This window comes from Ursus maritimus, unplaced genomic scaffold, assembly GCF_017311325.1.
Source record: "Ursus maritimus isolate PB19 unplaced genomic scaffold, ASM1731132v1 scaffold_20, whole genome shotgun sequence".
In the NCBI taxonomy this organism is placed as follows: Eukaryota; Metazoa; Chordata; class Mammalia; order Carnivora; family Ursidae; genus Ursus; species Ursus maritimus.
The window spans coordinates 47,848,535-47,862,141 of NW_024424453.1; the positions used below are offsets into that span (position 1 = coordinate 47,848,535).

General features: G+C 38.2%; 1 protein-coding gene and 1 pseudogene across 4 annotated transcripts in view; one reads left to right on the forward strand and one right to left on the reverse strand.

Annotated features, from left to right (window-relative positions):
- ULK4 (unc-51 like kinase 4) overlaps positions 1-13,607 on the forward strand; it is a 596,079-nt gene that overhangs the window by 101,715 nt on the left and 480,757 nt on the right. For all 4 annotated transcript variants that reach the window (XM_040636925.1, XM_040636927.1, XM_040636926.1 and 1 more), the window contains one exon: positions 9,850-10,011. In XM_040636925.1, coding sequence (XP_040492859.1) covers positions 9,850-10,011 — 162 coding nt within the window. The remainder of the gene's footprint in view (positions 1-9,849; positions 10,012-13,607) is intronic.
- LOC103680362 lies at positions 231-1,605 on the reverse strand (annotated as a pseudogene).

Below are 13,607 nucleotides of genomic sequence, written 5' to 3' on the forward strand. Positions count from 1 at the left end.
CCATTATACGTATTATCTTTGAAATGTTTTAGACAACTAGGGTACCTAAAACAAGGAGAGAAATGAGTTAAAATTCTTGGTTTTTGATAAAAGTTAAAATGTACAGTTATATTTTCTGATTTTGTCATTGTAACAGTTTAATCTTCTAATAAAGAAATGTGTGTGCCTCAACATCAGGTTCTTTCTCAGTGCTCACTGCTCCGTTGGTGTTTCTGCAGTGAGACTGGGCAACATGATGTGGAATAGAAATGATCCAGTGTTTTCTTTATTACTACCAATTTTTTTTATTTTATTTTTTTTCATCTGGTATAGTATGCTTTATTGATGGTACATGACAAGGTTAGAGTTCCCCAAGCCCCTCCCCTTCTTCAGGGGTTCTGGGATGGAAACTGTGTAGAGGTCAGGAGATTCTCAGTGTGTTGGGGGATGAGTTGGGGCAAGGACTTCCCAGCAGCTGGGGGCCTCTCTTTCCTCTTGCTCTCACTGGGGCTGGTGGTCCAGGGGGCGCTTATTCCTTGGAGGCCGTGTGGACCATAAAGTCCATCACCTGATTGCTGTAGCCAAATTCATTGTCATACCAGGAACTGAGCTTGACGAAATGGTCATTGAGAGCAATGCCAGCCCCAGCATTGAAGGTGGAAGGGTGGGTGTCACTGTTAAAGTCACATGAGACAACCTGGTCCTCAGCCCAGGATGCTCTTGAAGGGGCCCTCTCATGCCTGCTTTACCACCTTCTTGATGTCATTGTATTAAGCAGCTTTCTCCAGGTGGCAGGTCACATCCATGACTGACATGACATGCTGGAGGTGGGGACGTAGATGGCCATGTTAGTGAGCTGCTTATTCAGCCCAGGGATGACCTTGCCTATAGCTGTGGCAGTGCCAGTAGAAGCAGGGATGATGTTCTGGGCAGCCCCTTGGCCATCACGCCACAGCTTCCCAAAGGGGCTGTCCAAGGTCTTCTGGGTGGTGGTGATGGCATGGAGTCATGAGCCATCAGTCTCTCCATGATGCCAAGTTGTGATGGATGACCTTGGGCAGAGGGGGCCAAGGAGTCGGTGGAGCTGGAAGCATTGCTGGCAATCTCCAGGGAGTTGTCATACTTCTCCTGGTTCACACCCATCACAAACATGGGTGCATCAGCAGAAGGGGGAGAAATGATGACTCTCTTGGCCCCACCTTTCAAGCGAGCCTCAGCCTTATCCATGGTAGTGAAGACCCCTTTGGACTCCACAACATACTCAGCACCAGCGTCACCCCATTTGATATTGGCAGGATCTTGCTCCTGGAAGATGGAGATGGGCTTTCCGTTGACGACAAGTTTCCTGTTCTCAGCCTTGACTGTGCTATTGAATTTGCCATGGGTAGAATCATACTGGAATATGTAGACCATGTAGTTGAGGTCAATGAAGAGGTCATTGATGATGACAATATCCATTTTGCCAGAGTTAAAAGCAGCCCTGGTGACCAGGCACCCAATATAGCCAAATCACTTTACTCTCACCTTCACCATTGTGTTTTGGGGGTGTGGCTGGCACTGCACCAGAAGATGCGGCAGTCTGTCGAACGGGGAGGAACAGAGAGCCACTATCCATAATGCTTTGAATGTTATTCAGTAAGATGCAGAAGGGCTTGCTAAGTAAGGATGGAGTTACCGAATGTGTTTTGAAGTGAACCTTTGAGAATGGCATGAGGAAGTGATCCTGAGTTAGTACCAAGTGAGATGGACCAGCTTCCAGAGAGGTGGTATAGGATAAGAAGCACAAAGCATGGCATTTTCCATGCAGGGGGGAGGTTGCATCTCCTCTCCTCCTGTGGCAGGTAACTTCACAGGGGAGGTTTTCAGAGTTTGGCTTTGCTGAGTTCAGTATGTGAGAACTGGTGAAATATCAATTGTAATACCTTTTGGGGATTTATATTAGTTGGATTTCTGTGTAAATTTGCGTATTCATTTAACTTATTTTTGTCCATTACAGGCTTTGTACTGTTAACAAATCCTGTAGCTCTTCTGTTTCTTACTTATATAATCCCTGTCCTTACAGTGTTTCTATTTACCTTTTTATTATTATTTTTAGCTTATGGTATTATGGTTAGAGGAAATGGTGTATGTATGATTTCAATCCTTTAGAATTTGTTGAGACTTCTTTCATGACTCAGTATGTGTATACTCAGAGAAAAAAAGTGAATTCTGCCATTGTTGGATAATGTGTTTTTTTCCTGTCCCTTAGGTCAAGCTTGTTAATCTGATAGATAGGGATATAAATCTTCTGTATTTATGCTAATTGCTGCTTGTCTGTTTATCAGCTACTGAGATAGATTTGAAATGCTCTCTTTGGTACAATTGCAATTTTGTTGTATTTTGCTTTTATGTATTTTGAATATTATTAGATATATAAAAAAGTTAGATTATATTTCTCTTGGCTTATTGAAATTTTTATTATTATGTTGTTACTTAAAAATTCACCAGTAGGGGGTTCCTGTGACTCTTGATCTTGGGATCATGAGTTTGAGTCCCACGTGGGGTGTAGAGATTCCTTATAAATAAATAAAACTTAAAAAAAAATCACCAGTAATGCTTTTTGTCCAAAGCGTGTTCTGTCTTATGTTAATTTAGTCATACCATCCTTTGTTGGGTTAGATATGACTGGTATATCTTTTACCGTTCTCTTATTTTTAGCCTTTCTGGTTGAATAGCTTTATTTTTTCTTGATGTGTCTTTTCATACCGTATTTTTTTTTTTTAAAGATTTTATTTATTTATTTGACAGAGACAGCCAGCCAGAGAGGGAACACAAGCAGGGGGAGTGGGAGAGGAAGAAGCAGGGTCCTAGCCGAGGAGCCTGATGTGGGGCTCGATCCCAGAATGCTGGGATCACGCCCTGAGCCGAAGGCAGACGCTTAACCGCTGTGCCACCCAGGCGCCCCTTCATACTGTATTTTTAAAAAAATTCTGCTTTACAGTTTTTCTTTAGTATTTAGTGTATTTACAGTTACTGTGGTTGTTGGTATAGTTGTATTTATAGCTGCTATCTCATTTTGTGCTTTTGTTCTGTTTTGTGTTTAATTTTTTTCTTCATGTCTTTTTGGTTTGTTTCTTTTAAATAATTCCTTTTATTCTTTTCATAGTTATTCTCCACTTGTTTTTGAAATCTATTATTTCTGTGAATACAATTGTAGGGTGACAGTATTTTTAACAAAGATATTGTTTTGGTGTCTTTTGATTGTACTCATTGCTGTTAGAAATTAGCTGTTAGAACAACTGCGGCTCTTCTGAAAGAGATACTCTAAATCAAGTGAGGACCTATTTATGTTTTTAGCTTTTGGACTTCCCCTCCTGCAATATCCTCTCCCTAACACACACCTTCAGCCCCCAACTCAGATCAGTGAGGGATCAGGGAGTTGGGAGAGTTACTTTTTGTTCATCTCTATTGTACTTGGTTGTAGCCACTGGAAACTCTAGCTTTAATTGGGGCTGGGTCTTGATCTAACTTCCAGTTTGTGTGGGCCCTCACCTTGCCTCTCATTCCTCTTGTTTATCTTGTTGAACAAATGCTCTCAGTGTAAACATCAGCTTGAGAGCTCTGGGTACTTCTCAGAGTTCTTGCCTATACAGTCACTGGCCTAAGAATTTGGTACTAGTTCATTGATGCTTTTAAGAAAGTTTATTTTCTTATTTTTTTATCTAGCATTTTTAGTTGCTTTTAAAGGAAGAGAGTTGTCCAGATATCTAAGAAATAGAAATCCTATTCTCTTGGTTGAATGAGTTACTGAAACAGCAAACCAAACAAAAAACTCCAGCTACCTTGAAGTCTTTAGAAGAAGGATCATGGTTTTACTAAATCAACAAATGTGAAAATAATGTCAATATTTTAGATGTTAATTTTGGTACTCTTTTTTGGAAAAGTAGGCACGTAGACTAACATTGGCAGCAAAACTTTTTTGTTACGGCTACCCACAATGCATTAGAATTGTTTAACATTATTAAAAAATAGTACAGCTCTTCATTAATAAGCCTAGTCATCATAGGCTTATTTTCATAGAGTAATTTCCTAATCATCATAGCTTTTATCCTCATAATATGATGAAATAGATCTTTGATTTGAATGACAGATATTAGTTCAGTCCAGTTATTCCTTCCAAAGAGTTAATTAAGCAGAAAATAGCACCAATCTTATTGCTTGTATCGTGTCCCACAGGGGATTTCAGAGGGAGTAGGATAGCTCACTTCAGGTAGCAGCAAGTTGAATTGGCCTGATAGCCTCACTGAGTTTATAGAGCACTGGGATGACACATGGCTCCTTTCCAACCTAAGTGCTAAAATAGTGGTGGTTTTCCAGTACTGGGAATGAGTCCTCTAGGAATTGACTGACAGTTGTGATGTAAAGCATATGTTAAGGTATTTGAGAAGGTCCTTCCCCCTCTCAAATTGCACTTTCCCTCTGCATGCAGGGCAAAGGTTCAGAACCTAATGAGAAGACACAGAACAAGGCATATGGGACAAAAATATACATGTATGTACTGAGAGCTAGGGAGGGTGGAGGACGTAGCTTAATATCTCTGGGCAAGTAGCCTTCCTTATACTGCACTCGTGCATTAGGGATTTTTTGCACCACCCAGGTACAGCTGCACTCTCCAAGTGGAGTACCCATCTAGGTAAGACTTAAGATGGGGAATATGAGAAGACAGCTCTGTGTGGTTAGGCCTGAGCTCAAGAAAAAAGGGGCAGGAGTTGAGCAGAGCAGTTAGGCATGCTCAATTTATTCTTTTCAAATTTGCCAAGGTGAAGCATTTTATTTTCTCTTGGGTAGAATGAATAAAGGAACAGAGAGTGGATGAAAGAGTTATATTTATTCTTGCCACACAGAAGGAAACATGGGGAATGGGGAGGAAGCATTGAAGAAGTTCAAGTATCTTTAAAATTGTTTCTAGCAGCTGTACAAGTCATACTTTATGATATTAATAATAGGAAGAAAACCTAACATATTAAAAATATACTTAAAAATACTACTTTTTATGACCTTGATTAGGTGTCCATGTATGTTATTTAATTTCCAAACTGCCTTGTACTTTATAATTTTTATAGATGATGAAGCTGAAGCACAAGGAGTGAAAATGCGCAAGGATATATAGCTAGTAGAATGTAAAACAATGGTTTGAACCTAGATCTATCTCAGTATCTTCTCATTTTCTTTTTTTACATTTTCATGAAAATACATAATTTTTTGATTGAAAAAGTAATACACGTGTACTGTAACAATTCAAATAATGTAAAAATGTCCAAAGTAGAATTAGTGGACCCTACTCCCTACAATTCACACCTACTATACTCAGTATTAACAGGTGTTGTATCTCTTTCTATGTCCTTCCTTTACTTGCATATTTACATATGTATATTTTGTTGTTAAATATGGGATTATATTCTGCATACAATTTTTAATGTAACTTTCAATATTTCAGTTGATATATAACTTATATAAACTGCTCAGATATTTAGTGTGTATGTATTGCAAATGTTTTCTCCCAGTCTAAGACACTATGAGGCATAACGGTGTCATTATGAGCAGAAATTTACAACTTTTATGGGGGTTACTTTACCAATTTTTTCTTTTATGCTTAGTGCTTTTTTTTTTTTCTAAGAAAGCTTTGCCTACCACAAAATAGCCAAGATATTCTTTATGATCTCTTCTAGAAGCTTTTTTGTTTTAGCTTTTGCATTTAAATCTGTGATTCATTTCAAATTAATTTGTGAATATAGAGTTTCCTGGGATGTTTTATGGTTCAGAACGTGTCAAAGTTGGTTGATAGTGTTATCTTTCTATATCCTTACTGACTTTCTGGCTACATGTTGTGTCAGTTATTGAGAAAAGGTATTGAATTTCCAAGCTAAAATTGTGGATTTGTCTGTTTATTTTCTCAGTTTTATCAAGTTTTGCTTCAGGTATTTTGAAGTTCTCTTGTCAAGAGGCATAAATAGTTAGAATTGTTATATCCTCTTGTTGAATGACTCTTATTTTTGTGAAATAACCTTTATCCCTGGAGATACTTTTTGGTCTGGAATCTACTTTCCTGAAGTAGTATAGCCACTCTGGCTTTCTTTTGATTCACATTAGCATGATATATATTTTCTATTCTTTTACTTTTAACGTGTGAATTTATTTATTAAGGGGTTTCTTGCAGATAGCCTATATGTGATTCTTGTTTTTTTAAAAACTCTGATTTGAGAATCTCTAGCTTTTAATTAGTCTGTTTAGACTTTTATATTTAGTGTGATTGTTGAAATAGTTAGGTTTAAATCTACCATTTTTGTTCTATTTGTCCATTCATTATTTTGTTTCCTTTTTTCTTTTCCTGCCTTCTTTTGAAATTGACTTTTAAGTGATTCCATTTTATTTCCTTTATTGGCTTATTATTCATTTTTTTTTACAGTATACATCTCTATCTTATCACAGTTGACCTTCAAGTAATGATATATAGATTCATATATAATATATAAGAACTTCGTATAAGAACCTTACTCCAGAACTTACTGTATATGTAAATATGATACACAAATTTATATATACTATATAAGAACCCTATATGAGACCATTACACCAGAATACATCTAGTACTCCCTTTCTATTATTGTTATACATTTTACTTCTACATGTTTTCGTTCTGTTTTTTTTTTTTTTAAAGACTTTATTTATTAGAGAGAGCACACGAGTAGGGGAGGAGGGGCAGGGGGAGAAGGAGAAGTAGGTTCCCCGCTGAGCAGGGAGTCCGATGTGGGACTGGATTCCAGGACCCCAGGATCATGACCTGAGCCGAAGGCAGATGCTTAACCACTGAGCCACCCAGGCACCCCTGTTCTGTTTTGTTTTTCAGTTTTATTGAGGTATGATTGACAAAATTGTAAGATACTTAAAGTATTATTTTATTATGTTATGTTAGCCACCAAACAGTACATCATTAGTTTTTGATGTAGTGTTCCATGATTCATTGTTTGCGTATAACACCCAGTGCTCCATGCAATATGTGCCCTCCTTAATACCCATCACCGGGCTAACCTATCCCTCCACCCCCATCTGAAACCCTCAGTTAGATAATTAAAGTATATAAGTGATAATGTGTGTGTGTGTGTGTGTGTATAAACATTGTGAAAGGATTCTCTTGTTGAGTTAATTAGAACATCAGTCACCTCACATATTTACCTCTCTCCTCTTTTTTGGATGAGAGCATTCATATTGTACTCTTCAATAAATTTCAGTTGTACAATTCAGTGTTATTAGCTATAGTCACAATGTTTTACATTAGATCCTCAGACCTTATTTATTTTATAGCTGAAAGATTGTACCCATAACAAACCTCTGTCTATTTTCCCCACCTTTATCTTTGTTTTTGAAAGGTGTTATTGTTGGATATACATTTGTAGGTTGATAGTTACTGGTCTTTTTTTTTTTTTTTTTCCTTTTGATACTTTAAAGATACGGCTTCACTATATTCTGGCTTGCATTGTTTCTGATGAGAAGTTTCCTGTCATCCTTATCTTTGTTCTCCTTTACGTCATATGTCTTTTTACTCTAGGCTTTTAAATCTTATCTTTAGTACTGGTTTTTAGCAGTTTGATTATGATGTGCCTTGGTATGATTTTTTTTTTTTTTGCTTGGTTCCTTCCCATTTGAGGTTCATTGAATTTCTTAAATTGAGAATTACTAGTTTTTATGAATTTAAAAATTTTCAGCCAATATTTCAACCTTCCACTCCTCTTCTGCCACCTTTGGGATATCATTGTGCATACATCAGATTGTTTGAAATTGCCTTATAGTTCACTGATGTTCTGTTCCATTTTTTCTCCCAACCTTCTTTCTGTGTTTATTTTGGATAATTTTTGTTGCTAATTGCTATGTCTTAAAGTTCAGTAATCATTAAGTTTCCAGAATCTAATCTGTTAATCTAACTCAGTGTAGTTTTCATAAAAGACTCTGTAATGTCTAGCCTTTTGACTTGGGCTGTTTTTATATTTTCTATTTCACTTTTTATCATGCTTATGCTTTCTTCTTCCTTCTTAGTGTATAGACAATATTGATAATAGCCATTTTACTATATTTTTTTCTAAATCCGTCATATATGTTGTTTCTACTGACTGAATTTTCTTCTTAGTCATCTTTTTCTGCTTCTTTGCACGTGTGGCAATATTAAGTGGATGCCAGCTATTGTGCTTTTTATGTTGTTAAGTGTTGGAGTTTTTGTATTCTTTTAAAAAAAATTTTTAAAATTTTTATTTTGGGTGTGCGTGGGTGGCTCAGTAGGAGGAGCATGCAACTCTTGATCTGAGGGTCATAAGTTCAAGTCCACATTGGGCATGGAGCCTACTTAAAATTTTTTTTTTTAATTTATAAATTTTTTTTAGGTTTTTTTTTTTTTTTTTTTTTATATTCCTTTAAGTACTTTTGTGCATTTTCTTGGACTCCTTTAAGTTACGTGGAAACAGTTTGATTCTTTTTGAGGCTAGCTTTTAAGCATTGTTTGGACAATCCAGAACAGCCTTCAGTCTAATGTTAATTTGGTCACACAGCTGAGGCAATACCTTTCTTGGAACATCGCCTTGTATTTTAGGTGGTTTTTGGCTGATTGGTATGCTAATTATTCCCAGCCCTGAGTGATTCCTGAGGACTGTTCTGCTTGCTCCTTTTGATTTTAAAATTATCTTCCATTTTTATGTTATGCTCATATTACATATTTTTCAGATTATTTCAGCCTTTAAATTTTTAAAAATTTATTTTTCTCTTTTACAAGTTTTTATATAAATTCCAGTTAACACACAGTGTAATATTAGTTTCAGGTATAGAATTTAATGATTCATCACTTACGTACAACACCTAGTACTCATCACAACAAGTGCCCTCCTGACTACCCAAGATCCATGTAACCCATTGCCTCCCAACTCACCTCTAGTATCCCTCAGTTTGTTCTCTATAGTTAAGAGTCTGTTTTATGATTTGCCTCTCTTTTCCCCTCCATGTTCTTCTGTTTCATTTCTTAAATTCCACATATGAGTCAAATCATAGGGTATTTGTCTTTCTCTGACTTATTTACTTAGCATAATACAGGTCATTGCAAATGGCAAGATTTCATTCTTTTTGATGGCTGAGTGATATCCCATTGTGTGTGTGTGTGTGTGTGTGTGTGTGTGTACCACATCTCATTGCATTCATCAGTTGATGAACATTGGGCTCTTTCCATAATTTGGCTATTAGAGATAATGCTGCTCTCAACATGGGGTGCATTTGTCCCTTCAAATGAGTTTTTTTGTATCCTTTGGGTAAATACCTAGTAGTGCAATTGCTGGATTGTAGAGTAATTCTAATTTTTTTTAAAGATTTTATTTATTTGAGAGACAGAGAATGAGTCAGGGTGGGGGAGTGGAGGAAGGACAGAGGGAGAAACAGACTCCCTGCTGAGCAGGGAGCCTGATTTGGAGCTTGATCCCAGGACTCTGAGGTCACAGCCTGAGCGGAAGGCAGATGCTTAACCAACCGAGCCACCCAGGTGCCCCACATATTTATATTTTTAACTTTGTGGAACCTCCATACTGTTTTCCAGAGTCTGTCTTCTTATTTTTATTAAAATATCTTAAAATTATGTTATGCTAAGTTTTAGTGATTAAAAGATTAAATTGATTTAGGGATTAAATCGTCATAATTTCATAATAGCCTGAAAGAATGATCACACCTCCAGTTACCTAATGCATGCAGGGGCAGATGATATACTCTTGGTATCAGGCCTTTATTTGCACTAATTATGAAGAAATTGCATGTATGTATTTCTCCTATTAAATAACTCCCTTTTACTCTTCTCTCCTTCTCTAGGAAGAACGTGTTGTGAATCACATGGCAGCAAAGATTATTGAAAATGTCTGCACTACCTTTTCTGCTCAGGCCCAGGGCTTTATTACAGGGGAAATTGGACCCGTCTTATGGTACCTATTCAAACATTCCACTGTTGATTCTCTCAGGATCACAGCAATATCGGTAAGATTGAGCATCTTTTGGGGATCTTTGTGGGTATGTTTAAACACCAAGCTTGAAGAACTATGGTGGAAGTAGAGTAAATTTCATTGGAGAAGTAGGACACAGAAATCTCAGACTAATATAGTTGGTGAGAACAATAATTTTTTCTTAAAGCAAAATTTTCAAAACGGGGGCTGGAGAACCTTGGGACTGTGGGGAAATTGCAGTAGGACCTTGTGGGACCATAACATATGGTTTCAGAAATGATTGGGAAGTGATGTGATAGTGGAACGCTGTGCTCATGGGTGGGGTACAGCATTTGGTTTGGTTTATGTTTAGTGTTCCCTGACTTTTCCTGTTAGCTCCCTCTTTCAGATTTTATGCTAAATACATTTATCATGAATTAATTATAAAGTGATTTCATGTTAATGTTCAGGCATCTGTGGTTTTGCAGCTTTTGTATTTTGATTGGCTATCTACTACTTTGCTCACATGGTTATAGTGACTTGGTGTAAAAGATAATTATGTATGAAGAGGTGTTAACATGGTTGTATCAATTTAATAGTCTGTTGAACAAATACAACCCTTGCTCATATGATTTATTAAAATACTCTTTTTGATCACTGGTCTCATCTGGACTCTCAACATTGTAATGCAGCCTTGCTGTCTCTCTCTCCCCTGCTCCTTCTTGCACTTCTCTCTTTTGTCCCTTATTCTCTTTCCTTAGACCTCCAGCCCACATTTTCCTCCTCCATCCTCAGGAAGTGACTTTCCCCTGTACTTCTCAGAGAAAAATGGAGACCTCCCATGGGAATTATGCCAGTGTATGCCTGCCATGTCTGCAGACCTGTTTACATCCCCCCCTCCTGTCTTTCCCTCCTTTAGAGTTGATGAACTATCCCTTCTCCTGGCAGAGACAAACCTCTCCATGTTTCTTCCCATCTTCTTCCTGTTCCCTTTTTGGGAATCTCACTCAAATGGTGATTTTTGCTTTGTCCTGAATCTTTAACCCTCTTCTCTACTAGATCCTTCTAGTCAGCATTCAGGTATTCTTTACCCCATTAAAAAAAGAAAAGCACACATGCAAATATATTAAAGAGTCTCTGGGCTGCACATCCCCTATCACAGCCATACTTCTTTAAAGAGTCATTGGCACAAACTGTTACTCCTTTCTGGCTCGTTTCCTCTTTAACCCAGTGTAGTATCTGTCCTAAAATGCCACTGCAGCTGATCTTGCTAAGATCTCTACTGACTTTCATGTTGCTAAACCCTGGGAATATTTATGGATATTTTCCAATTCTTAAATGTATCTATGTGATTTTGAAGATCAAGTGTTAACCATTCTGCTTGCTGAATATCATTAAGCAAAGGATATGAAACATCTGTCTCTCTCTCTCTCTCTCTCTCTCACACACACACACACACACACACAGACACACACACAGACACACACACACACACACAAATATGCTTCTGGAGCCACATGATTTCAAAATGACAGAAAAAAAACCCCTAATTACATTATTAGTAATTACAGAGAGACTATCAGAGTTACAAGGTATACCAGTGAACTTTCTCAAGACATCTTGGAATCCTATCTTAGAACATCCATTTTATACCACATCTTCTCTATATACAGTGGAGTATTACTCAGCCATCAAAAAGAATGAAGTCTTGCCATTTGCAACTACGTGGATGGAACTAGAGGGAATTATGCTGAGTGAAATACGTCAGAGAAAGGCAAATAGCATATGATTTCACTCATATGTGGACTTTAAGAAACAAAACAGATGAACATAGAGGAAGGGAAAGAAAAATAAAATAAGATGAAAACAGAGGGAAGCAAACTGTCAGACTCTTAACTGTAGGGAACAAACTGAGGGTTGCTGGAGGGGAGGTGGGTGGGGGATGGAGTAACTGGGTGATGGACATTGGGGAGGGCACTTGATGGAATGAGCACTGGGTGTTGTATGCAACTGATGAATCGCTAAATTCTACCTCTGAAACTAATAATACAATATATGTTAATTAAATTTAAATAAAAAATTTTAAAAAGAACATCTGTTTTCATCCTGGGCCTTTAAAAAAATCTATCTTGCTTTAATTGAGTTTATGTTATTTTCATCTTTATGCTCAAGCATGGTTTCTTTCCTTGGCAAAGTTTTTTCCAGTTCCCACCAAAGCTGTGTACCTTCTAGCCCTCCCTTCATCTGACAAATTAAGCCTCACCCTTTCATCTTGGGGTTCTTATATTTTGTTCTTAGCATTCATCTGAATCATTAATTCTTCACTGAAATTTTGCCTGCTGACCCCAGAAAGTCTCTCTCCTTTCTTTGCTCCAGGATCCTATTCAGTATCATGTGTTCTGTATTGTTTTCCTATTTCTTTCTTTCTTTTTTTTTTTTAAAGATTTTATTTATTTATTTATTTAACACAGAGACAGCCAGCGAGAGAGGGAACACAAGCAGGGGGAGTGGGAGAGGAAGAAGCAGGCTCATAGCGGAGGAGCCTGATGTGGGGCTCGATCCCATAACGCTGGGATCACGCCCTGAGCCGAAGGCAGATGCTTAACCACTGTGCCACTCAGGCGCCCCATGTTTTCCTATTTCTTTAGTCTCCTCCAATATGAAAGAGTTTGTCAGTCTTCCTGTGTACTTCATGTCCTTTACAATTTTAAAGAATATCGGGCTTTCATTTTGTAGAGGGAGGCTCGACCTGGGTCTGTCTGGTGCTTCCGCATGAAACCTCCTTAGCACCACTGACGACTCCTGCCTGTGATCAGTCTGTGATGGGAGCCATAGGAGGATCGTCTATGTTTATTATTCCTTCTCTAGCAGAGGTTGGCAAATGTTCTCTATAAAGGGCCAGATAATAAGCAACTTGGACTTGGTAGGCCACATGTAGTCTCTGTTGCACATCCTTTCTGTTTTGTTTTCTATAGCCCCTTTAAAAATGTAAAAACCATTCTTTTTTTTTTTTTTAAGATTTTTATTTATTTGAGACAGAGACAGAAAGTGAGAGCATGCATGAGGGTCAGGGTGGAGGGGGAGAAGCAGACTCCCCCCTGAGCTGGGACCCTGATGTGGGGCTTGATCCCAGGATCCTGAGATCATGACCTGAGCCGAAGGCAGATGCTTAACTGATAGCTACCTGGATGCCCCTCGTTTGTTTTTCCTTCCTTCCTTCCTTCCTTCCTTCCTTCCTTCCTTCCTTCCTTCCTTCCTCCTTCCCTCCCTCTCTCCCTCCCTCTCTCCCTCCCTCCCTCTCTCCCTCCCTCTTTCTTTTTCTTTCTTTCTTTCTTTCTTTCTTTCTTTCTTTCTTTCTTTCTCTCTCTCTCTCTCTCTCTCTCTCTCTCTCTCTCTTTCAGATTTTATTTATTTGAGAGAGAGAAAGCATGAGCAGATGGGAGGGCGAGGTGTGTGCGGTGAAGGGCAGAGGGAGAGGGAGAAACAGGCTGCCCTCTGAGCAGGCAGCCTGACACAGGGCTTGGTCTCAGGACCCCAAGATTGTGACCTGAGCCAAAGGCAGACACTTAACTGACTGAGCCACCCAGGCGTCCCCAAAACCTCATGTTTGGAAAAACAGGCCTTTGGTATTGGTTGGTATATTCTATTGTA